General features: G+C 37.9%; 1 protein-coding gene across 3 annotated transcripts in view; it reads right to left on the reverse strand.

Moving 5' to 3' along the window:
• Nucleotides 1–7,622: 7,622 nt before the first annotated feature.
• GNG2 (G protein subunit gamma 2) overlaps nt 7,623–25,844 on the reverse strand; it is a 103,884-nt gene continuing 85,662 nt past the window's right edge. For all 3 annotated transcript variants that reach the window (XM_006920193.3, XM_006920191.3, XM_006920192.3), the window contains one exon: nt 7,623–10,817. In XM_006920193.3, coding sequence (XP_006920255.1) covers nt 10,689–10,817 — 129 coding nt within the window. In that variant the 3' untranslated portion in view covers nt 7,623–10,688. The remainder of the gene's footprint in view (nt 10,818–25,844) is intronic.

A 25,844-nucleotide genomic window follows, 5' to 3' on the forward strand; every position in this document is an offset into this window, starting at 1 on the left:
TTGAAAATTCCAGACTGAGTTTAGGAGTTAGTAAAAACACATGATTCTCAAGGGTCAACATAACTAATACCCTTTCTGGTGTGAATATTGACTGCAAAATACATGTTTTGCCAGAGAGACTCTGCTGGGTCAGAACCGAACTAGGGGAGAGAGAGAAAGTAGAACCAGATACATCAGGGTTTGAACGCAAACAGAGCCTTACTGATTGAGATCTTGGACATGTCTGTGACTTAACTTCTCCAGCTTCTCTTTCCTCATCTGTAAAATGAAGAGATAATATTATCGATTTGATGGGGCTTTAAGAAGGATGTCAAGAAACTGAAACATAGTAGGCACTAAATAGAGGGTAGCTTTTATTGCCCAGAAAATGGAGATGAACCCTAAGAAATGCCCCATCTATGTATGAGAACAACGATAAACACCAACTTTACTGATGAGTCATGTGGTATCTTAGTCTATTTGGGTTGCTGTAACAGAATAGCATAGACTGGGTGAATTATAAACAGCAGAAATTTGTTTCTCATGGTTCTGGAGACCGAGAAGTCTAAGATCAAGTTGTCAGCAGATTTCTCGTCTGATGAGGGGCCGCTTCTATAAATGGCTGTCTTTTCACTGTGTCCTCATATGGTGGAAGGGATAAAGGATTTTTCCGGGCTCTCTTTTATAAGGGCACTGATCCTATTCAGGAAAGTGTCATTCTCATGACCTAATTAACTCCAAAGGCTCCACCTCTAAATACCATCACATTGGTCATTAGGATTTAAACCTATGACTTGCGGGGACACAAACATTCTGTCTATGGCGTATAGTAGTAGGAATGGATTGTAAGATCCTTGAGAGCAGAGTACACACCATGTTCCTGTTTTTCTGACTTGCTTGCTTAGCTTGGTGCCTGGCACCTAACAGGGTCTCAACTGTAGGTAAAAACCAGTGTTTCAAGTGAAAACTATGCATTGTGCAGAGCACACTCTTGCAAGATACCTGACTCTGATTCCATAGGGGCTCTGTGCCTCTCCTTGCCTCTGAGCTATTTTATAACTCTGTGAGTTGTAGATAACTGGTAGCGTGAAACAGTTCTTGCTTTCGTCACGTAACTACGTTCTGTCCAGTGGAGGTTCCGCTGACTTCTCTCCTTCCTGAAAGAAGCCAGTTTTGCATCTATTTGCAAATTCATTCCAGTATTCCTGATTTATAAATGTCTCTGCATTTTTACTTTTTCTTAGAACCAATTGTAACCTCTGCTTGGTTTCCTTATTAATAGTCAGTTAAATAAAATCTTTGACATGTGTTTATTTTATACCTGTATGAGAGTCATGATTTTATCTTTTTTTGCGTGTGGAAATAAATTTTTTTAACACACTGTTTAACTGTGAAATTGAATTCAGGATGCTTTCCTAGAAAACATTTGAACAGCATCTTAACAAGCAACCTAAAACATTTCTGTTTTGGCTTTTTGAATCATCTTCTCTCATCTTATATTCTACTCATGACTGTGTCACTAAACAGCTAAAAGATTTTGAATGATACTTAACATTTTATTTGCAAAAGAGGGGGTTGAACTAGAAAACTGTTCATAAGGCAGGAGTTATCAAACCTTATGGTCTAAGGACCCTTTTTCACTTTTAAAATTATTGAGAACCTCTTCAAATTATGAAGGTTTTGGTTTATGTGGGTCATATCTATTGCTGTTTACTGTATTAGAAATTAAAACTAATTTTAAAAAATATAAATTTTAAAATACATTGAAGATAACGATAACAAACCCATTACATGTTAACATAAATAACACATTTTTATGAAATTTAACTATATTTTCCAAAATAAAAAATATATACTAGGAAGAGAGGCATTGTTTTAGATTTTTGCAAATCTTTTTAATGATTGGCTTAATAGAAGACTACTGAACTCTCATATGCTCATTTGCATTCAATTTGTTGTGACATCCATATCACGTAGCCTCTAAAAGCTCCACTGTACACTTGTAAGAGAATGAAAGGCAAATAACATCCTAGTAGTATTATGAAAGTAGTTGACCTAGCAGACCTTCCTAAAGGATCTCAGGAACCCTTAAGAGTTTCCGAAACACTCTTTGAGAACTGCTGTTACAAAGTAAAATAAGATAAACTACAGGTGGGAGTAGTGATTTTTAATGATGGGATGTCGGGCCGACCCCTTTCTTAGAGCGACTGTTTTTGTAAGCATTCTGGAACAGTAAGCTTTTCCTCATAAGTGTGTGTATGCAAGTGCAGCAGCATCTGTTGATCTGTGCTGGGATTCTGTGTTACAAGCTTGAGTAAGATCCTACACATTACTGGAGTAGGGACAGGAAATGGAATGCGGGTGGGGGAAGGAAGTGAGCACCATTCTTATCTTTTCCCAAAGAAGCTCAGGGTGAGACCTCGAAGCTGCATTGGCAAGGGCCTTTGTCCTAAGATTCTTCCTGATCCGTTTCTCAAATAAAGTCCCTGGAAACCTCCACGGCCACTCAGACCCTGCTTCTGACTCTTGGAGGGTCCCTGGGCTCTGAGATTACGGGGAAGCAGTTGGTAGAGTAGTAGCTTTAAAAATTCTGAAGAAAAATAACATTTTAGACCTTCTCTATTAAAATCAGCCATCTTGGTTTTCCTTGTACGGGCTCCCTGATACCAGGAGATATTTTCTGTGCAAGGTGAGCATTCTAGTTACTAAATGATCACAGTGAAGAAAAGGCAAGTATTGACCAGAAAGAGCTCACTGATTTCTTCATTCCACAGAAGCAATGCAGACGTTTGAAGGTTACAATCTGCTTGTTCTATAAATAAGAACAGCTTTAGAAATTTTCTTTTAACCTCCTTCTTATGTACTTGCCTTCCAGTTTATGCTATAAGATACTAAAGAGTTAAATCTTTGGAATCAAGACAGATCTAGATTCATATCCTTGATCTCCTACTTAATAGCAATGGGAACTTGGGAAAATGTCAAGCTATTTAAATATCAAATCCTTTATCTATAAAATGGGGTTCAGTTAGCTTTAGTCTCCCACAAAGCAGAACCTGAGTCAAGGACTTGGATGCAGATAGTTTATTGGGAAAGACAAGGAAAGAGGAAAGGTTAATACTATGTGGGGCTCCTTATTCTGGACAACTGAGCCCCAAACCTGCCAGAGACCCTCTGAGAAATTATATAAAATACACTCCAGAATTACCTAGTGAAGGGTGGGCCCCTGAGACATTTGTCCCTCATGGGCTGAGGATTGCCCCAGGGGCACTAATTTTCCCTGAAAAAGAGTGAGCTTGGACAGAAGACTCCACTGCAGCTGTGGCTGAAATCAGAAGTAGATCACCAGATGTGACCCGAGGCACAGAAAGCACCTGCTGCAGGAGATAAGAACTGTCCATGTTATAGAGTTATTGTGAGAGTTAACTGAAATAATATCTATAAAATGTTCAGTACCGCGCCTGCCACACAGTTAAGTACTTAATAAGTGTTCACTTTACTGTTGCTGCTGCTGTTATCATTATCATCATGATTATTATCATTGCACTTTCTTGAGTGAGAGACAGGGGTAGATCTGTGGAATGATAAATAACCCGCAGACCGCCTCTTTTATGCCATACCCTATATAATTTACCATGATCTCTGGCCAATTGTGATTATTATGGATTATTATAGTACTTTTATTTTCTCTGTGTGTGTACATGTTGTTGTCGTTGAAATTTGGGCACAAGGAGAAGGCATATTTTATCAGTTGTATGGGGTGGGAGAAAGGGTGCTAATCAACGCCCTGGTGCAGGACTATCCGATAGAACTTCCTGCAGTGATGGGAATGGTTTCTATCTCTGTCCAATACAGTGGCCACTAGTTCTATGTGGCTAATGGGCATTTGAAGTATGGCTAGTGTGGCTGAGCAACTGTTTTTAATTTTATTCAACTCTACTTAATTTATATTTAACGTTAAAGAGCCACACCACACAGAGACACAGTGGTGGACAATTAGAGATAGTGTTCTCAGTGGATAGTGGAAAAGACCCTCCCCTGGGGCTAACATTAAGGCAATGTGGCCAGTGGTGTGTTTCATCCAGACCCTGGCCCATAGGGGCCCACCAAATCTCACTTCCATGCTGGAGAGTAGTGCTATTTCTGAGGCCAAGGAACTGCTGGCTAAAGAGAATGAGGTTGTAGGATACAAAGCTGGCACTGGCCGGGGGAGGGGAGGCCACAAGCTCCCTGCAGCATGGTCCATCTTTCTGTGCAGTCGACTGCTGACCATTGTGCGGGAGACAGCTTCATTCTTAGCTTCTTTTGGCAAGCTCGCAAAACCAGCTATTACTAGTTATGCCTCTGCCTTGTCCCATTTTTCTGTAGGTGTTTGTCCTGTGCTTGATCCACCAACCATCTCTGCCAAGTACTTACTGTGATCATAAGTGCTGTGCTAGGGATCGAGGAAGACTTAGAGAGGCCTGTCCAACTGGTGACCTCTACTCCCTAGAAGATGATAGTGAGAGACAACATTCTCATGTAAATGAGCCATTAATTTCAACGTCACCTTCTCTGGTTGGTAATCTACCTCTGCCCTCCTCCCCTCAGCTTTCTGTGTCCTAGAGCTTCTCACTGTAACTAGTAATTGACAATTTACCTGTCTCTTTACTCTACTTAAGCACAAGCTCTAAGAAGGCAGGGATTCCAAACTCAGCCAAATACCAAACTGTTTGTGGCCAATGACAAGAGCAACAGGAGTTGAGAAAAGAAAGAGATAAGTATTCCCTAAAGTCACTCATAGACAACATGGAATTCAGAGTAGGCCTTGGAAAATGAGCAAGATTTATTTACTTGAGGAGTTGAGTAATGGCATTCCAGAGCATTTACATCATAAGCAAAGACATGGAAGTAGGATTGTAAATGTTATATTCACAAGAGGCAAAATGAATCAGAGGAGAATTTAGAAAACAAGGTAGGACTAGTAGGGTGCACTTCGACAGCCAGGCAGCAGAGTGTGGATCTGATAGGTTGATAAGAGCACCACGGGCCAGAGCACTCTGGGTTTCTGAGTGTGAAACATGAGGTTACATCAGTGACTCTGGCAAGATGTGGTTGGCGCCAGTTGTTTTTTGCCTTTAACTTTCAGTCTCTCCACCTCTAGGGAGAGACAAGTTTACTTCAGTTTCCTTAGCACCATAGTTCTGCCCACATGGCACAAGGAGCTTACCTCCATGCCCAAGTTCAGGAATGGATGGGCATGTGAACCAGATCCAGCCAATAAGAGCCTTAGGAAGTGTTTCACAGATACAGCCAGAGACTTTTGCTGGAGCCGTTATCTTTATTCTCTGATTGCTAAGTTAGTGAGATGTAAATCTGGAGCCACTGACACTATCCTGATGCTACAGGGGAAGAGTCTGTCTGAGAATCAAACCAGCACAGAGGAAAGCAGAACCAAGACCAAGAGGAGAGAGAGAGAGAGAGAGGAGAGAGGAGGTGCCTGATGACATTATCTGAGCACCTGGATCCAGCTGAGCCTGAAACAGCACCTATTTCAGTAATTAACCACTTTCGGTTAGGTTCCTGCCACCTGGCAACCAAATGAGTCCTGATTAATGAATACAAAGGGGTAAGAGGAATGGCTTAGAGTGAGAGGGGATGAGAGTCAGAGTGGCCACACCAGATATGAGGCATCGAGCATCTGAACCAGGGGCTATGGAGGTAAAGTGGAAAGGAAGTGAGTCAAGAGGTGAGCAGGAACCATCTAGTCTTCCCTTCTTTTTCAAAGTTATACAGCAGTGTCTATTGATTCTTTATCACCTCTTCCTTCAGGATGCCCCTTGACTTGCTCTCTTTCATTTGGTTTTGACAATTTAATGAGGCAAGTGAATCAGGTGTTCTCATCCCCATTTTATAGCGCAGAGAGGTTAAAAGACTTGCCCAAGGTCACATGGGAACTCTAGGGCTTGGTTCTGATTCTCTAGATGGTTCCGATTCATGCTACATGGGCTCTTGCTTGCTTGCATCTAGTATGGACTGAAGTTACCAGGCACAGTCTTTCTGTCACCTTAGAGTGGAGATGCACCCCGACTCCCAGGCTTTTCTTATTATGGGCATAGAGAAACAGTAGGAGTTCTTACTGAGGAAAGGCCTGGGAGCCCATGACCCCCTTCATTAAAAATAAATTCTGCCTGAGTCTCCTGGTTCTAAATAGAAGAAAATGTAAATTTGGGGCAGAACCGGAGGGACAGGGATTTCCCTTGGCAAATTATTTGCAATTTGTGGATTGGAGCTGACCCAGCTCCAATTCCCATGTCATTGTGAGCGCTAAAATGTGACCAGCTTATTAAAGAACCAGAGCTGGAGGCAATCCTCTCAGGGGGCTCAACAGAACAGGAGCAGAGCTAAAACCCACCTTCCTCCTCGGTGTCTCATGTCCAGGACCTGCCTAGATTCTCAGCCACGGTTTACATGTTCACGCGCAGGCAACCACTTCCTGTGCAGTAGGAATTAGAACAAGCATATTTACGATTGCTTTGTGGCTTTCCATAGGCATCATGAAAATCTACCTCTCAGGTACAGTTGGCCCTTGAAAAACACGAGTTTGAACTGAGCAGGTCCAACTTATATGTGGGTTTAAAAAAATACATACAGTACTGTAAATGTATTTTCTCTTCCTAATGATTTTAATAACATTTTTTCTTTAGCTTACTTTATTGTAAGAATACAGTATATAATACATATAACCTAAAAAATATGTTAATTGACTGTTCACATTATCCGTAAGGCTTCCAATTAACAGTAAGCTATTAGTAGTTAAGTTTTTGGGGAGTCAAAAGCTATATACGGATTTTTGCCTGCATGGGAGAGGGTTGGCACCACTAACCCCTTCATTGTTCAAGGGTTAATTATTCTTAAATGAGTACTCAGACTATAGCATGCAGTGAGTGCCACTGCCAGAAATTCTGGGTTAGTGCAGGGCCTGGCGTCTGCCTTTTCAATATGTATCCCAGGTGATTCTGAAGCAGGTGGTCCAGGGACCACAGTCTAAGAAATAGTGATGTAAATGGACAAATGTATGAACTCCAGTGGCCCTTTCATCAGTGGTTTAAAGATGCTATGGGCACCGGCACAGGTCCGAGGAGATGCAGCATTTTCATTAACAGGGTTTATTCCTCACTGGCATAATCTGAAGGACATACAGAAGCTTTTCATGACTAAGAATATCTCCAAGGAGCTTCTGAATCTAGAGTTCTAAGTATTTATCTTCTCTGGTATCCCTTTTAAATCATGAAAACGTTATGTGGAACAGCACTTTCTGTGTTCTATTTATTTATTTTGGGGAAAAATCACTGTGTGGCCTACCCATGGCATGTTAGAGTGTAGATGCAGCTCATCTGTCTTCGTGGTCCAGCCTGCCAGAGCCCTGGACTCTATCCCATCATCTTCTTCTGTGCCCAAGCTCTGTACCTGAGACGTAAAAAGACTTTTAAAGAGCCTTGTATGAGTTTTTCCTTTCTTGGAGCACCACTATTAACAAAGCCTTAGAGAAAGTCAATGGATTTCTAGTTCTGCATCCATCTTGTTACGTGTTATCACCCTTCTCAAATTAACCCGCTGGCGAGGTGGGCCATAGGCCTTCACAATGAAATTGACTGCATATGAAATGAGTCTGAAAATTCCATTTATTAAAACAAATACATGGTCCATGTGGGATGAAAATGTGCACATCGCATTCAGGTTTTCTGCTTTAACATTTCTGTACTTCCCTCTCTTTGAAAGACACACTCCATAGATCTTATATAGGAAAAACATCAACAATTTGGGGGCTGGGAAAACATTAATGTATATGTAACAATTCACCATTGCCAAGAGCAGCTAGAAGCAAGGAAAAAAAAAGTACAAAAATTTTCTAAGACAGCATGCTCAATTTCTCAAAATTCCATTTGTGAGTGTATGAAGAAATGGTTTAAAATTTTTTCTTGGTAAGCAATCTCTTTCAAATATTATTAGCAAAATTTGCCTCAGATCAAAGTACTTATTTGCAACCTCTGATTTAAAAAAAATAGTATTTGGTTTAAAATTGAAAAAAAAAACAGTTAATATTGAAAATGATGCGAGATTTTTTTCTAAATATAATGGTTATTGTTACTGTTTAATTCTATGGTGATTTCATTACTATCCAGTATATTATACACAGAAATTAGGGCCTTGAATAACTAAACTAAGTTTCCTATTAAGTTGCCCCTTAAGATAAAATTATGCTGGTGAAAATGATTGTTGAATTTCTAAAAGAATTAAAGCTCTTGAGAAGCATAAGTAATCAAAAAAGTTTTTTTTCCCCCCTTAATAAGTAAAAATATCAATAAACCAAAACTCATGTAAAGATTCTGGTATTGTAATTCCATACTATAGGACAAAAAATTATGCAAAAGCCAAAAAACATTTTCTTTAATTTCAGAAGGGCTCTGTATTTACTGCCTTCTCTCTCCTTTTATAAACAAGGTTACATTAAGTTTGGAACTTCCTTAGCTTTTAATTACCAGAGCTGTTTTATGGTGCTTCTTAAAATTTTAATTCCATTTTCATTGCTCCTAAGATCTAGATTTACGTTAAAATATAGAGTTCTTCTGAGAAAAACAAATGGCGTGAATTATGAGAATCATCTGGGTCTTATAAAGACACCTTAATTACCACCAAAGACTGCTTATGCACAGTTATTTTTATGTGACCACATATTCAATTCATATTTTGGCTCATTTAAAAAATGAACAGGGTTTTTAGCTCATTCCACAGTATTACTAAGCTAATGGTATAATCTGTAGTTTAATAAATACTCTCCTAGAGTTTTCCCTCTGTAAATCCTGATTATTGTCCCACTGACTGTAACGAAATCCCCAGGTTTAAATAGAACAGAAGTATCTGGTTATAGAAGTGAATTCATAGATTTCACAAATATTTCAGTATTCTCTTCCCTCTGCCCCAGGTGTGAGCTTTAATTGGATTCATTTATTCTTTTACCAGCATGCCCATAAGAGATAAGGAAAGTATTTACCAAATGTGTTTCAAAATCTGTCCTTGGGATATTAAGACTTTTTATCATCTTTTCCTCTTTCTTCATCCTTTCTTAAAAAAAAAAAAAAAGCAGGAGGAAAGAAAGATAGGAGAATAAAATTAATTTGGAAATGGTCTTTGGGATTTCAAAGTAAACAAGATCTAAGAGAGGCCCTCTTTTGCCTAAGCATGGCACAGAAAAAAAATGATAAAGGCTTCCAGGGCCTCTCATTACTGATAGAGGCTAGAGCTGCAATAAAAAATCACTTCCAATATCATCTCTTGGGAAGAGAGGGCTCCAGCTGCAAGAAAGCTGTAAATTAAGACTGAGAGATTCTAACAAACAAGATGGAGAACAGAAACAAAGAAAAGATTCTATTGAAAAAAACGGATGACACATAAAGACCATCTCAGTTGAAAAGAGCCAGGACCCCACCTGCTCTCTTCTCCTGGCCGGCAAATAGCTGGGATTCTGAGAATGGGTCTTCTCTGGCATTATGGGTTTTCTTCTCCCTGATACTTGAACAAATGAGGGCCATGTTTTAAGAAGAGCACAGAAAGCATTCTTTCAATCTAGAATTTCTGTGATTTAGAGAAAAAAGGAATTTGTTCTAACTCTATGACTAAAGCACCTCCCAGCTCATGGTGAATCCTTACCACTCCTGCTTGGTGGTACCTGCGATGCCCTGGATCCTGGATAAAACCCAAATGCTTCGGATTCTGGAAAACATGTTGAAGAGGTTTTTAATACCACTGATAACTAGGAGGTATTTTAGGCTTGGCTAAGGCTCTGAAGTAATCTCAATTTTCAAGATACTGAGTTTTTTCCTTCCCTGCTTCTTTTTTCTCTCTCATTCTTTTCCGAAACTTTATATAGTAGAACAATAAAACTTCTGAATGGATGTAACATAGGGACATTTTCATGCAATATTACTCAAAAATTGTCACAAATATATGAAAGCACCAGTCACAACACATGATTTACTTTTACTTGCAGAATCAAAGCTATCATGTACAAATATTAGGAATAGTGATAAGAGAACACAGACAAACAGCATTTTTGTTTGCTTGTTATTACCATGAGGATAAACCACGGGGGACATCTCTCTAAACATTTTGAGTGCTCATCCTTGGAGTTCAGTCTCACAGACAAGTCCAGCCTTATCTCTGTACTACTCTAATAGGGAGGGGTAGGAGGAGGGTAAGAGAGAAATAAAAATGAAAACAAAGGCACAAAGACTAGACATCAATGCCATTAAACCGAACCGAGGTTACATTGGACAACTCAGCTGATCAAAGGGTATTTCTAAAGGCGATAGTCATTCCGAGAAGTTCATACATATCTTAGCTCAGTACAGCTGTCTGAATTTTATTTTTTAAATACGAAGCAGAAACAAAGTTTGGGGAGGGAGAGCAGAAAAGAAATGACACCGATTTTATCTTTACATAGTCCCCTCCTCCAGGCAGTTCTGCAGATATCAGATTTCTTAACTCAGGCTGTGGATCGGCTTTCATTCTCATAAAGGGGACCAGTTCTTTAAACATGCATAGCCTGGAGTTTCCAGGATGGTTCTCCTCCCTCTCTTTAAATGCTGTGGACTAGAAAGGCGCCCACTTTGCTAAAAACTCTACATCAGTGTCCCAGGAGCCCCGAGGCTCTTCAGGCTCCTCGTGAAGACTTAAAGGATGGCACAGAAAAACTTCTTCTCTCTAAATGGGTTCTCTGAAGCCGGAACAGGGGTCAGCAGGGGATCTTCCTTGGCGTGAGCTTCACAGTAGGCCATCAAGTCCGCAGCTGCCTTGGATACCTGGAAAAAAAGACAATAACCACTGAAACTTTAGACGACACATGAATTCAGGCACAGTCAATTAAAGCTCAGGCTGTGGTGTCCAACTGCCCTCAAGATTTCAGGTTCAAATCCTAACTCCACCATTTACTAGCTCGAGTTAAAGTGAAGCAAGATACTCAACCTCCATAAGCCTCTGTTTCCTCATCTGCAAAGAAAGGAGTTGATGATCGTGACATCACAGGATTGTTGCAAGTGGGTCCAGGACTAGGGTTAAGGGAGTAAGGCACTTAGGGCACAAAACTGAAAGAGACGCTCACAGTCAGGGTCACGTAAGTTTCAACTCTGCATCTGTACAGCCCTGAGAGTGGGTTATCCAATTTATTGGCATATAATTATTCATAATATTCTCTCATGATCTTTTTTGTGTGGTATCAGTTGCAATGTCTTCTTTCATTTTTGATTTTACTTGAGTCTTCTTTTTTATTAATCTAGCTAAAAGTTTGTTAATTTTATCTTTTAAAAAAATAGCTCTTAGTTTCACTGATCTTTTCTACTGTTTTTCTGGTCTCCCTTCCATTTATTTCTACTCTGATCTTTGTTTTTTTCCTTCCTTTTGCTAATTTTGTACTTAGTCTGTCCTTTTATAAAGTTTCTTAAGGTATAAAGTTAGGTTATTTTAGATTTTTTTTTTTCTTAATGTAGGCATTTATCACTGGTTTTGCTGCATCGCAGAAATTTCAGTATGTTGTATTTCCTTTTTTTTTTTTTTTGGTTTGTTTCAAGATATTTTTTGATTTCCCTTTTTATTTCTTCTTGATCCACTGGCTGGTTATTCAGGAGTATGTTGTTTAATTTCCATATACTTGTGAATTTTCAAGTTTTCCTCCTGTTATTGATTTCTAGTTTCATACCACTGTGATTGGAAAAGATTCTTGGTATGATTTCAGTCTTCTGAAATTTGCTAAGACTTGTTTTATGACCTGTCATGTCACGTATCCTGGAAAGTGTTCCGTGTGTACTTGAGAAGAATGTGTATTTTGCTGCTGTTGGATTAAATGTTCTGTATGTGTTTGTTAGGTTCATTTGATTTAAAGTATGGTTAAGTTCAATGTTTCCTCATTGATTTTTCTGCCTGGATGATCTACCTATAGTTGAAAGTGGAGTATTGAAGTTCCCTACTATTATTGTATTGTTATGTATTTCTCCTTTCAGGTCTGTTAATATTTGCTTAATATATTTAGGTGCTCTGATATTGGGTGCATAGATATTTATGATTGTTATGCCCTCTTGAAGAATTGACCATTTTATCATTATGAAATGACCTTTCTTTGTCTCTTGTTATAGTTTTTGGCATAAAGTCTCACTCTTTAATAGGCATTACGCTGCTTATAAAAATATTTTTATTGTATTCCCATTTTGTTCCAGACATTGACTTAAGTTTTCTCTTTTGATCTATACAATAATCTTGATGTAGAAACTGTTATTCTCCTTTTATAGATAAAAATTAAAGCTCAGTACATTGTACAAATTGTTCAATGTCATATAGCAAAGCACGCAGCAGAAAAAGAACTCGAACCCCAATGTTTTGCCATTAAGCCACAGCCATCTACATACAAATTACTCAAATGCAGGGCTAGTTCCAAAGGTTGATTAAAATTCTTTGTGCATCTTTATAAAATGCTACTATGACAGAATGAAAGGAAACAGCCTGTTCTTGTCTTAGCTTCTCTAAATGAAAGCCAAGGACAGACTTTGAGAATGTTGATTACTTTTTTTGGTGCCTTTTACTAGTTTGAGTCATAATCATTATTATATCAAATAGGAACTTAGCCGTAAGCAGCAATAATATCTAAAACTCACTTATTAAGAAGAAATCCAACACCACTGTTTTTCATTTGCAATGTTCACAAACATGTGGCAGAAATTTTCAAAATCTTTTTATAAAACAGATAGTGCTATCCTGGGCAAAATTAATAGCTTAGAATTGGTCATATCTTATATTTGAACACTTGATTCTGAATGATTTCCTTCTCAAAATATGTTATGTGTTTTATCTTGCTTCCTCAATTAGATTGCAATCTCCTGTGGACAATAGTCCAAAATAATGTCAGAATCCTAGCAGTAATTAGAATAATTGCTAATATTTATCTGCCCTTTCTATGTGTCAGAACTGTGATAGCCGCTTTACACACAGTATCTTATCTAATCCTTACAACAACATCATGGGTCACAAGCTATTATTATCCTTATCTTTAATATGTGAAGTTGAGGCTTTATTAGGTGTTTATCCTAGGTCTCACAGCTCCTGATTGGCCAAGTCATGTGTCCCAGTGTGCCCGACTTAATCTTTATGAATGCTCTTCCTTTCTAATCCATAGCTGTCATCCCCATACCTTTCCTTACAATTAGTCACAGCAATAGTGTACCTGGCAAATCTTGCTTTCTGACTATTCCTGCTAACCATCCTGTACACAGCTTCTTTTACATTTTATATTGCCAGACCTAATTCTTTTCTAAAGATTTCCCCAACAACTCTAGGTAATCTCTCCCATTTCTGTCCTGTCGATTCTTCTTCTAAAGATATCTCAAATTTGTCCTCTATTGTCATCTCTATTACTACTACGTCAGTTCGAACCTCTACCATCTTTCTTCATTATTACTGAAATAACCTCTTAAGTTAAAATTCGCAAGGGATCGGTTATAGAGTGATTGTTTGTGTCTCCCCCAAATCATATGTTGAAATACTAATCACCAGTGTGATGGTATTTGGAGATAGAGCCTTTGGGACATGATTGGGTCATGAAGACAGAGCCCCCATAAATTAGATTAGCACCCTAATAAAAGGGTCCCCAAAGAGCTCCCTTGTCCCTTCCACCATGCGAGGAATGAAAACATAGCCTTCTATAACCAGGGAGCAGACCCTCATCAGATACCAAATCTGGCGGCACCTTGGACGCAGCTTCCAGAACTGAGAAATACATTTCTATTATCTATAAGCCACATAGTCCTTGGCACTCTGTGATGGCAGCTTAAACAGACTGAGACAAGGCCCATGGGTAGAATTCAAGGAGTGGTCTGTGAACTTCAATTGTAAAAAAATTACATCTTTATTTTCACTAACCTCAAATGAGAATTTCTTTCCATTATAGATATAGACAACACATCAACACAGTATAGTAGCATTAGCAGCTTTTTATATAAGAAGTTAATAAAGGAGTACACATATAACAATATCACGAATATTTTTCTAAAAATTATTATGATGAACTGTATTTCAATATAATTTGTTTCCTTTGTAATTTAAAAGGAAACAAATTACGCACTACAGTTAGAAAAATATTTTTAAAATATAAATTAGTTCGTATCACTCCCTTATTTAAAACTTTCAATAGCTTTCCATTGTACTTTGTAGAAAACTGAAACATCCTAAAACAGCCTGTGGTTCTGCCTGCTTCAGGCCTGCCTATTTCTCCAATTTCATGTTGTGGCACTCTTCCCTCCCCACACAAGAGGTCCTCTAATTTTGCGACATCTCCAAGCCTCAGAGCTTCACATATAAAATTCCCTGGAACATATCCCCATTGCCTCGACAGCCCAGCTCTTTCTCTCCCTTTAGGAGTCAGATGAAGTTCTGCCTCTTTGTCAAGTTTTTACTGACTGCTTCATCCAATAATGACTTTCCTCATCATTCTCTTTCAGAGCACCACCTTCTCTTCCTCACAGAAAAATATTTTTCACAATACATAATTATGACCATTGTTTGTTTATTTGCTGTTTGATATATCTGTCTTTCCCTCTAAGTACTCTATGAAAGCAGGAACCATATCTGCTGTATCCACCACTGTGTAATCAGTGCCCAGCACAGAGTAAATACTCAAATAATTGCTGAAGGAGTTTTCAAACATAATCTTATTCAACAAATATTCCATGAAAATAATATTTACTGAGTACCTAATATGCTAGGCACAGTTCTGGAGGTTTGGAATAATTAGGGAACAAAAGTCACAAAGATTGCTGTCCTTGTGGAACTTATATAGTATTGTAGACTTCCAGTTCTGACTATGATGGAGTCACAGGGATCAATTAAACCTTCTTGCTGTAAGTTAAAAATTGGACAAAATATACGAAAAAAATGTTTTTAAAATGTTACACAACATGCAGCATAGGACAGTGATCCCCGAGAGAATGGAGACAAGCCTAATGACTGCTCTAGCTTACTGCATGAAAATGGTTTCTGGGCCAAAGAACAGGTAGTGAATAAGTAAACAGAGTTCAGGAATGTCCCTGAATTGAGGTTAAAAGAGAGAGAGAAGGAGAGAGACAGGCAGACAGATAGACAGACAGAGAAACAGAGAGAGAGAGAGGCAGGGAGAGTGAGAGCACATGTACATGCTCATGAAGCCTCCAGAGGATTCCCTCAAGACTTGAGCTGAAAACTGAGAAAAACGTGTGGCAGAGACTGTGCAAAGAATTTCAGAAAGGATCAAGTGAAACAATCCCTGATGAGCACACAAGGCCAGAATAATTTGTGTCTCTATTGGCCAGAGTAGAAAAACCTCATAACTGAGGTTTGAGTAGAGTCCTGAGAAAGGCACTGCTTCTGTAGAGGTGCCGAATAGGCCTAGCTTAAAGGCTGCTGTGGACTCACCTGTCAAGTTTAAAAGAGCAAGCCTTGAATAGATCAAAATGTTTCCAAGTAACTTAATTTCATCCCAGAACAAAATTAAAATATTTAATAGAATACAATATTTAAAGGAATACAGGAAAATTCCAGCATGCTAAAAGATAAAATTCATGTCTACAATTTTTTTTAAAAAAACCAGGCATGAAATAAATAGAAAAAAAAAATCTCCCCATAATGAGAAAAATTAATCCAAAGAAAAAGACCCAGAGTTGACATACATGATAAAATTAGTAGATAAGGATAATGTTAAAATAGCTATTGTAAATATTGTCCATATAATAAAAAAGGAAATATAATAGAGGAAAAGAAACATGATAAAAAAAAGACATGGAAGATATTAAAAAGACCCAAATCAAATCTCTGGAGATGAAAAATACACTATATGGAATTAGAAGATTAGATATTGCAGAAGAAAAGATTAATATACTTGAAGATAGCAAAAGGAACTCTCCAAAATGAAGCAGAGAGAGAATAGACAAATGAGCAGAGCACAATGAGTTAGAAGACAACTTTAAGTGACCTGATATATGTATAATTGAAGTCTCTAAAGGAGAGGAGAGAGATGGTAAAGAGGAAGAGAGTGAAAAATATTTGAAGACATAATGGTGGAAAATTTTCCAAATTTGATGAAAACTACAAACCCATAGTTTCAAGTAATTCGACAATTCACAAATGAAGAAAAATGAATCAAACTACTCCAAGGCATGGCATAATCAAATTGCTTCTATAGTATTTGAGTGGGAGAATAAAGAGAACAGAAAATAAAATATAATAAATTTTATAGATAACGTTAGAAGGTAGTAAGTTTTATAAGAAAATGAAAAGTAAAGCAGAGTAAAAGGGATTAAGAATGTGTGTATTGGGGGGATGGTGATGAAGAACAGGTTACAGTAGTTAGGCTTAGTTGAGAAGGTAATCAATCTTTGGGTAAAACTTAAAGAATGAAGGTTACAGTAGGAAATGGGGAGTCACTGACATATTATAAAAGAGCACTCTTACTGCTGTGTTGAGAACAGGAATCTGTGAGAGTCAAGGGTAGAAACAGAGACTACTCGGGAGAATATTGCTGATCTAAATGAGAGTTAACAGTGGTTCAGAGCAGTATAATAGCAGCAGAGGTGGTACAAAGTCATATAATTCTAGGTAAACAGCATTGGAATATAGTCTCCAAGATTTTCTGATGGATTAGAGGTAGAGTGTGAATAAAAAAGAAAAATTAAGAGTAATTCTAAGTTTTTGGACTGAGCAAATGGAAAGATAAATTTGGCATCATTTCAGTTGATTAAGGCTTCAGGAATTCAGTTTTAGGTTGAAACTGAAATATCTATCAGTGAGATATACAATGCTGCAGTTTGGGAGAGAGATCAAGACTAGAGCTGTGAAGTAGGGAATTGAGGCCATATAGATAGATGGTACATAAAGCCTTGGGAATGAAGATCATCAAGAGAGTAAATTTAGATAAAAAAGAGAAGAACAAGGACTGAGCCCGGGAATACTTCAATGGAAGATGTTGGGGAACCTAAGAGAAACCAGCAAAAGAAATGTAGAAGGAGTAGCTCACGAGAGTGGAGAGTATTGACAGCCACATGAAGAAAGTGCTTCAAAGAATAAAGAGACATCATCCATGTCAAATGCTGCCAGTAGGTCAAATAAGACAAAAACTGAGAATTGACCATTAGATTTAACAATCTAGAATCACTGATGCTCTTGATGAGAGAAGCTTCAGGGGAATTGGAATAAAAGCCTTGCTGGAATGGGTTTAGGAAGAAATGAAGCCTCCTCCTCCTTCTTCCTGAAGAATTCAATCTTCAAGGCATTGCGTGAGACCAAGCAAGGCAGCTTTCTACACTAGGTCAGGGGCCCACAGTGGGGTGTCAGAGCTTGGGCAGGGGGAGGAGAGGATCTGTGCAGGAGGCAGCCCGGTGACGAGCATGAGCACTCAGGTGGGATGTGAAGGCATCGATGTGCAGAGGGAAGGTTGAGAAGTGGGAGCTTGGTTGCCTACGGGGGAGTTGATGAAATAAGGATAAGGGGATCCAGGTTCTCGTTTAGTAAAGGGAGTTATAAATAGAGAAAGTAGAAAGTTGGATAGAACCCTGTGGTATAGGATAGGACCTGTTTGAACTCATCATTATATAGACACATACATACAAAATAATAAACGTAGATGTAAAAGTGTGAGAGTGTGTGTGTGTGTTCTCTAGTTTTGTCTACTGAGAAGAAGTAGGAGCAGCAACACTTCAGCAATGAGTGCACCTAACACCCACATCTTGATTTCTAAATGCCATTCTCGAAGTTATCTAATGTTCTTTGGAGAAGAGGATGATTCTAGGACTGGAGCAGGGGAATAGCAAGAGAATCCTAGAACATCTTTTTGAGCCAAAAATTAAGGAAGTACTCAAAGAATGATGGAGGTATGTCAAAAGGACACAGTAGCCAGCTTTTAGTCTGTGCCAATTTAAACATAAAAAATAAATGACGATAGTAGCAGATTATAAACTGTTGAATAAAAGAGGAAACCATGGGTCCATATCAATATAACAAAATACAATTTTTAAAAATAAAATGTTTGATGAGGAATGGGATAATAATCTCAAGGTATCTCCCCCAAATTCCAAATATTTATTAACTACAAAGGAAAAAAGAATAACTTTACATGAAGAAACCTGGAAGATACCAGCTTAATCAAGTAATCAAAGTTAACATCACCAGTGAGTGACAATTTGAAATCATATGCCATTGATAGAATGCAATGAGACAAATATCCCATCAGTTCTATAATAGTGCCATAGTTTTGTTACTTGAATTTAATCATAAATAAATATCAGATAAATCCAAATTGAGTAACTATCTACAGAATAAATGGTCTATAATCTTCAAAAGTGTCAAAGTCATAAAAGTCAAGGAAGTCTAAGGAACTGTGCCTGAAAAGATAATTACATGCAACACATGCTTCTGAACTGGCTCCTTTTGTTAAAAAGAACACTATTAGGGTGATTTGTAGTACTTAAATGGGGTCTGAGGATTAGAAGGTAGCAATGTATCAATGTTAATTACTTAATTCTGATTATTGTTATTATGATTATAGAATATTTCTACTTGTAGGAAATACACACTAAAGTATTTGGAGGTGATAGGGCATTTGTTGACGACTCATGCTCAAACGGTTCAGGGCAAAACAAAATTCTTTGCACTGTACCTGCAACTCTTCTATACCTTTGAGATGATTTCCAGAGTAAAAATAATGTATCAAAAGAAAGGGAAAAGAGAAATTAGAGACAATGAATACAGACCACTTTTTCAAGAAGTTATGCTGCAAAGCAGAAATGAGTCAGTTGCTGGAAGAGAAAGCAGGTGATTCAAGAGTAAAAATGAACATTTTATTTAAGATGGAAAAATAACACCATATTTGTATATTGATGGAAATGGCAAAACAGACAACAAAAACTGGTGCTTCAGGACGGGCAGGTGGTGGTGGTGAACTGCTGGAGCATGTCCTTGGTTAAGGAGGTGAAACTGATGTGCAAGTGAAGGAGTTCACTTCTGATCAGAGCAAGACTCTCCCAAGATTGACGACTGCTGAAATCCAGCTATCCAGCGGCCTCACCAAACCAGAGTGGGACTGAGAACCAGGCAGTAAGGGGAGGAGGACTCTAAATGGTTCCAGTAAAGACCACCAGACTGTGATTTCAGGCTCTGACAAAAAGGAATCTACTCTAGGAAGGCACCCTGACAGCTCTGTGAAGAAGCAGTTGTCTGTAAGGATAAAAAACAGACCCAAGAATTTAAACAGTATACAAGGATATAGCTCCATCTTCATTATGTTCTGAAATTGAGACATATCTTTTTTTAAGATACCTCGAATTATCTAATTCCACCCAACTCTACTTTTTGAGACATATCCTATAATTGATGTCACAAAATATTTGCAACCCATCAGGCAAAGAAGCAAGCACTGACAGGTTGTCATTGCCTATGCATGTGGGAAGCTGCCTGTGCGTTAAGGTATCAGCCATTCAATCACTCCTTCAGATGAGTCGCTGGCATTGAATGGAGCCATCCAGGTTGACAACTTTAATTTCTTGCTTAGAAAGATATCAAAGATTACACTGGGATGGAGGCTTGAAGCAGTGAGTTTTAGTGAACACTGAACATTGCCTGTCACAGGCCTGGCAGTGTAGTTGAAGGCAAAAGAAACTGCCAAACCTCTGGGAAGAGGTCATAGAATTTTCAAACTAGGAGAGATTGGTCTGACATTTGTTTAGAAAGATCTTTTACTCAGGTAAAAAGCTGCTGGCTACTTTAAAGCTTTATTTTTCTTTGAATCATTAATGTCATTTAAATATGGGAAAACTTAAACATCGAGCTTAAGCACTTAGAAAATACAGGAAAAACCTCAGTATTCTTTGTTATGCCTTGGAATTATATGAAAATACCAGAGGTGCTGTGGGGAGCAATGTTACTAATGTAGGGAATGGAGAGCAGTAAGTCACCATGTGGCCCCACATCACTGCTGCTGGCCAAAGGTGAGTCTAACGGATCTTTCCACTGTGATTGTGAAAAGCACCCAGGATCAAACATTGATTGTGATACTAGAGAAACTGTAAATGTATAGATAAATATCTACTATTTTTATTTATAAAATAATGTGCTAATATTCAAAGTAGGCTTTCCTTTCCCTCTCCTCCAAGGTGATATTAAACTGATGGTATATATCGATAGGATATTTCTAAAAAGGAAATAGAATAATTAATTAATTTTTAAAACAACCATCAAGAAAAGTAGATTAAAAAAGTATATTTAATCTACTCTGTTTAATAAAAGAAGAAAGACATTGAGAATTGTCATCCAAAATAGTTAAAGTTTTAAGAAAGGAGACATTGTCTGGCCTGAAAACGAGGCTATTCAGAAAAATTCATTTCCCAGAGATTTCAAATTATCAAGGCTTTACAGTACTACTTCTCTAGTTCTGAGGTACAATGCATAAGACTAAGCACGTACTTGGTGCTTAACAAATATCTACTAAGTTTTTAAAAATTATATCGACTCATGAAAATTAAGTTTTATGCTCAATTATTAATGTACACCTGAATTAAATTTTAAAATGAAGCGTTTTGCTTCATTTTCAGCAAATCGAAAAAATTAGAACTGGCCATCTTTAAACATAGCCCTTTCCCCTATAAGTCCTTTGATACACTATGCCAATTTTATTCTCAGTTGGCCTGTAAGAAGGTTTGCATCTCATTCCGTTTAATAAATTGGACACAAGAATTTACAGAGAAGGAATATTAAAACTTTCAATTAAATGCTGGGAAAATCCTTGAAAAGTCCCAAACCTAGGATGTATGTCCCTTCTCTAGTACCAAGTATGATGTCTAACCGGCCCATTTTTCAGTACATTTGTCCGTGAAGTTTAATTTCAATCTATCATGAGTCAATTGTCAGAAAGATGATTTAATCATTAAAATGTTCATATTTGCTTCAATAATTTACACATATTTGTCAGTTATGAAAATCAGTCTGCTCTTTTATGTTGAACTGTTTTAAAAAGAAAATATACTATAAATACTGGCTATTTGCATGACATGATACATTTTACTTATCCTTAAAATGATTAATTTTGCCTTTTTTTGTACATTTCGTTAATTTTTCTCCTATTTCCAATTAAATTTGGCCAATCACCTTCTTAGAATTTCCCAAACCATAAATATATTTGGAAATGTCATGTAGAATACAGTTCCTTATGTCCTATAACATGATACTCTGAGTACATGAACTTGAAGTTATCCAGTAAAAAGAAGTGTTTTCTGAAGGCCCATACACCTTAGCACCATGAAGGATGCAAAGAAGTGGAGGACGTGGTCTTTGTCTCTGAGGATTATATAGTTTAGCTGAAAAAAATTATCTAATGAGGGTAAAATTAATTAGTAAATTGATTAGTGTATATGGTCAGCATGGAAAAGAAAAGATTCTTGGGACAAGTGGGGGTTTTAGCTGACCACTAATAGAGGAGTAAAATTTGGACAGTGTCTTAGTCTACTCAGGCTGTTATAACAAGATACCATGGACTGGATGGCTTATAAACAACAGCATTCATTTCTCACAGCTCCGGAAGTGGGAAAGTTGAAGATTAAGGTCCCGGCAGAGGGCCTGCTTCATGGTTCTTATATTGCCATTTTATCACTGTGTCCTTACATGAGAGAAAGGGCAAGGCATCTTCTTGGGGTCTCTTTTATAAAAGCACTAATCGTTCTCATGATTGAATCACCTCTCAAAGGCCATACCTCCAAACACCATCATGTTGGGGTTAGGATTTCAGCATAAAAAAATTTTTTTTGGGGGGGGTGCACAAACATTCATTATATAATAAGTAGGAGAAGAATAAGGGGAAGGGTGTTCTCAGTGAGGGACCCAGAATAACAAGAGAGGTGGGAATTTGCACAGCATGTCCTTGGGATGGTAAGGAAAGCCAGTTGGAAAGTTCTATTGGGTACATTTGGAATAAATGAGAAATAACTTTGACATTTTTATGTGGGGTCAATTTATGAAGCATCTAATTAGTAAAGAAGCAATAATTTAACCCATGCTTCTGGCCTTGGCTTCCTTTTGCTCTTTATGATGTTAACAACACCCTCTGTCAAACAGCAGCTTCTCAGATTACAATGATTCCTCCCGTCCTTAAATACCTCTCCCCTTCCCATCCATATGGATGTGTTGACTCCTAGAAGCTATGTTTGTACCATGTGGTTCAATTCTAAAGTCAGTTGATTTTGGCTGTGGATGGCTCATTCTTGTTAGAACAGAGATGCCACTCTAGGAATATGGAACTGAGACTAAAAGGGATGGAATGAATCTATCTCTTTCTTCATGGACCTGGAACTATGACATGTGATCCTGGGAGCCATCTGATGTCTGCCACATGGACAGGCAGCTGAGAAATATATCCTTTCCCATAAAACAAAGAGGCAGATACACAAAGAGAAGCAGAGGCATGTAACAGAGCACTCGCAGTTCCTTATGGCCTTCTCATTCTGACTTTCACTGTTTACCCAGCTACATTTTTGTTCTTGGGGTCTGAGACACCCTGTATCTTTTACAATCAATTCCCTTTTTCTGCTTAAGCTAGCTTGGGTTAGGTTTCTATTATTAGAAACCCAAAGACTCCTAATAGAGTGATGAATAAATAGATATACTGAAGTCCTGCTGTCCTTTACTTTTATGCATGTGCTCTCAACTTGTGCTGTCAGCACAAGCTTTCTTTCATTCCCCTTAGTGTGAGTATACTGCTGTTTGATATATCTAAGTGTTACAGTCTCCACAATCCCCTCTACCCCTCCCCCCAGATTCCTTGGATTTCTCTTTACTTTCTGTCCCTCAATGAAATGTTAACAAAGAAACACAGAAAGGCTGGGACTATAATTTATATATGCCTGAGGCTTATGAACAGATAGATAATGGGTTCATTAGCCCAAATCTCCCAGGATCTGTGATGCAAAGGGTTAGGAAACAAGAAGGTTTAAAAATGAATACACTATTCAGATCCTTTTATGGTGGGGCTACTCTATGCAACCCCAATTATTCTGGAGGCCACATAAGGGATAAGGCTCCCCTCTACTTACAGGAACCTTGACAGCTCCAGTGACAGCTGTGTCCCTTTTTCCCCTGTTCCTTGTGGCCTCAACCACAGTAGGCTCTGCCAGATGTACATAAAACCACTGCTGCCAGAAACGATGGTTCGAAGAGGTTACTACTCTCCCTAGAAAATCACAGCCTGGGATCTTCAGAGAGGAGACTCTTCCTGCTAACAGGATAGCGCATAGAGAGAGGTGGAGAAACCTGAATGCTCAGAAGCCTTGAAGGGATTCCTAAAGGCAGATAACCAAGCCCTAAACCAGCTAGCTGACAACTGTGTCAACACAGTCACAGTTTTATCCAACAGCTAAACTAAAAATAATCTGACACTTCGCCACAGCATGCCTGCCTGGCTCTGATGTGCAGAACAAATGTTAAAATACAGGCTGCTGCTGTATGTTCAACATTTGATGTTCTAATGACGTCAAGAGGGATTCAGAGATTTGAATGTGAAAATCACCTAGGAAGGCAGCTCCTCGGTGCTCAGTTGATTAGATAATGCTTTGTCTCTCTTTTCATAGTGATGTACGTGGTCTCTTTACGAGTAGTATACAAAGGATATTGGGGCGAGTGCTAACTTCTAATGATATTTGGTACTTATGCTTCTCGGATATCTTTTTGGTATCACCGATAGGTCTCATTATATATATTTTTTCGTAATCCCTTATTAGAATAGGCGATCCTTGAGGGCAAGAATCATGTCTTTATCTTTATCCATCTCTATCTCTCTGAGACCAAAAGAGCCCTGGCAATTTAGAAAGCTCTCAATACAAAATTTATTAGATAAATGAATAAATGAACAACTGAAAAAACAGCAAAAATCCAACCTTAGGGGGAGGGTCTGGGGAAGCTTCTTAAAGGATGTGATGATTGATCTAAGTCTTTAAGAAATTGTAAACTCATTGGAGTTGGTAAAGCAATAGAGAGGAGGAGAGTGGATGTTCCAGGCATTTGAAATTCTCATCAAAGGAATTAGAAGTGGTTCAGTATGGCATGTGGGCAAAAGGGAGGGGATGAAGCTGAAAAATGGGCAGGGGCCAGAAGTACCTTGCATATTCTGCTAAAGAGTTTGAATTTTATAATGTGATACATCACATAAACAAAATGAAGGGTGAAAATCATGAGCACATCAGTAGCTGTAGAAAATGCATTTGACAAAATCTAACATCTATTTACGATAAAAACTCTCAGCAAAATAGGAATAGAGGAAACATACCTCAATATAATAAAAACCATATATGACAAATACACAGCTAACATCATACTCAATAGTGAAAAGCAGAAAGCTTTTAACTTAAGATCAGGAACAAGACAACAATATTCACTTTTACCACTTTTATTCAACATAGTATTGGAAGTCCTGACCATAGCAGTCAGACAAGAAAAAAAAATAAAGGCATTCTAATTGGAGAAGAAGAAGTAAAACTGTCATTCTTTGCAGATGACACGATATGATATATAGAGAACCCTACAGATTTTACCAAAAACATATTAGAATAAATAAATTCAGTAAAGTAGCAGGATACAAAATTAAATTTTGAAATCAGTTGAATTTTCATACACCAATAATGAACTTTTAGAAAGAGAAATTAAGAAAACAATCCCATTTGCAATTGTGTATAAAAAAATACTTAGGGATAATTTTACCCAAGGAGGTAAAAGATCTGTACTCAGAAAACTAAAAGGCATTGACAAAAGGTGAAAGGGATTAAGAAATACAAATTGCCAGTTATAAAACTAGTCACAGGGATATAAAGTACAGGGAATATAATCAATAATACTGTAATAACTATGTATGGCATCAGATGGTGTAAGATATTCACCAAAGATGCATCTGATAAGGGGTTAACATCCAAAAAATATAAGGAACTCATGCAACTTAACACCAAAAAAACAAACAATGCGATTAAAAAATGGGCAGAGGACCTGAATAGATCCTTCTCCAAAGAGGACATACATGTACCAACAGACAAATGAAAAGATTCTCAACACCACTAATCTTCAGGGAAATGCAAATTAAAACCACGATGCTATATCTTCTCGCACCTGTCAGAATGGCTATTATCAATAAATGAACAAACAAGTGTTGGTGAGGATGTGCAGAAAAGGGAACCCTGGTGCACGGCTGGTGGGACTGTAAATTGGTGCAGCCACTATGGAAAATAGTATAGAGGTTCCTCGAAAAATTAAAAATAGAACTACCGTATGACCCAGCAATTCTAAAATATGGAAGCAATCTAAGTGTCCATCGACAGACAAATGGATAAAGAAGAGGTAGTACATACATACAATGGAATATGCTCGGCCATAAAAAATGAATGGATGAACATAGATGCATATTATGCAAAACATGTTATGCAAAGTAAAATAAGTCAGATAGAAAAAGACAAATACCGTATGATTTTACTTACATGTGCAATCTAAAAAACAAAATAAATGAACAAGCAAAACAAACTCAAGATACAGAGAACAAATTAGACGAAAGGGGAGTGGGGGAGATGGGTGAAAAGAGGTGAAAGGGATTAAGAAGTACAAATTGTCAGTTATAAAAATAGTCACAGGGATATAAAGTACAGCATAGGAAACACAGTCAATAATACTGTAGTAACTATGTATGGTGTCGGGTACCAGACTTATCAGGAGGATCACTTTGTAAGTTATATAAATGTCTAACCACTATGCTGTACACTGAAACAAATATAATATTGCATATCAACTGTAATTGAAGT

This window comes from Pteropus alecto, unplaced genomic scaffold (assembly GCF_000325575.1).
Source record: "Pteropus alecto unplaced genomic scaffold, ASM32557v1 scaffold86, whole genome shotgun sequence".
Lineage (NCBI taxonomy): Eukaryota > Metazoa > Chordata > Mammalia > Chiroptera > Pteropodidae > Pteropus > Pteropus alecto.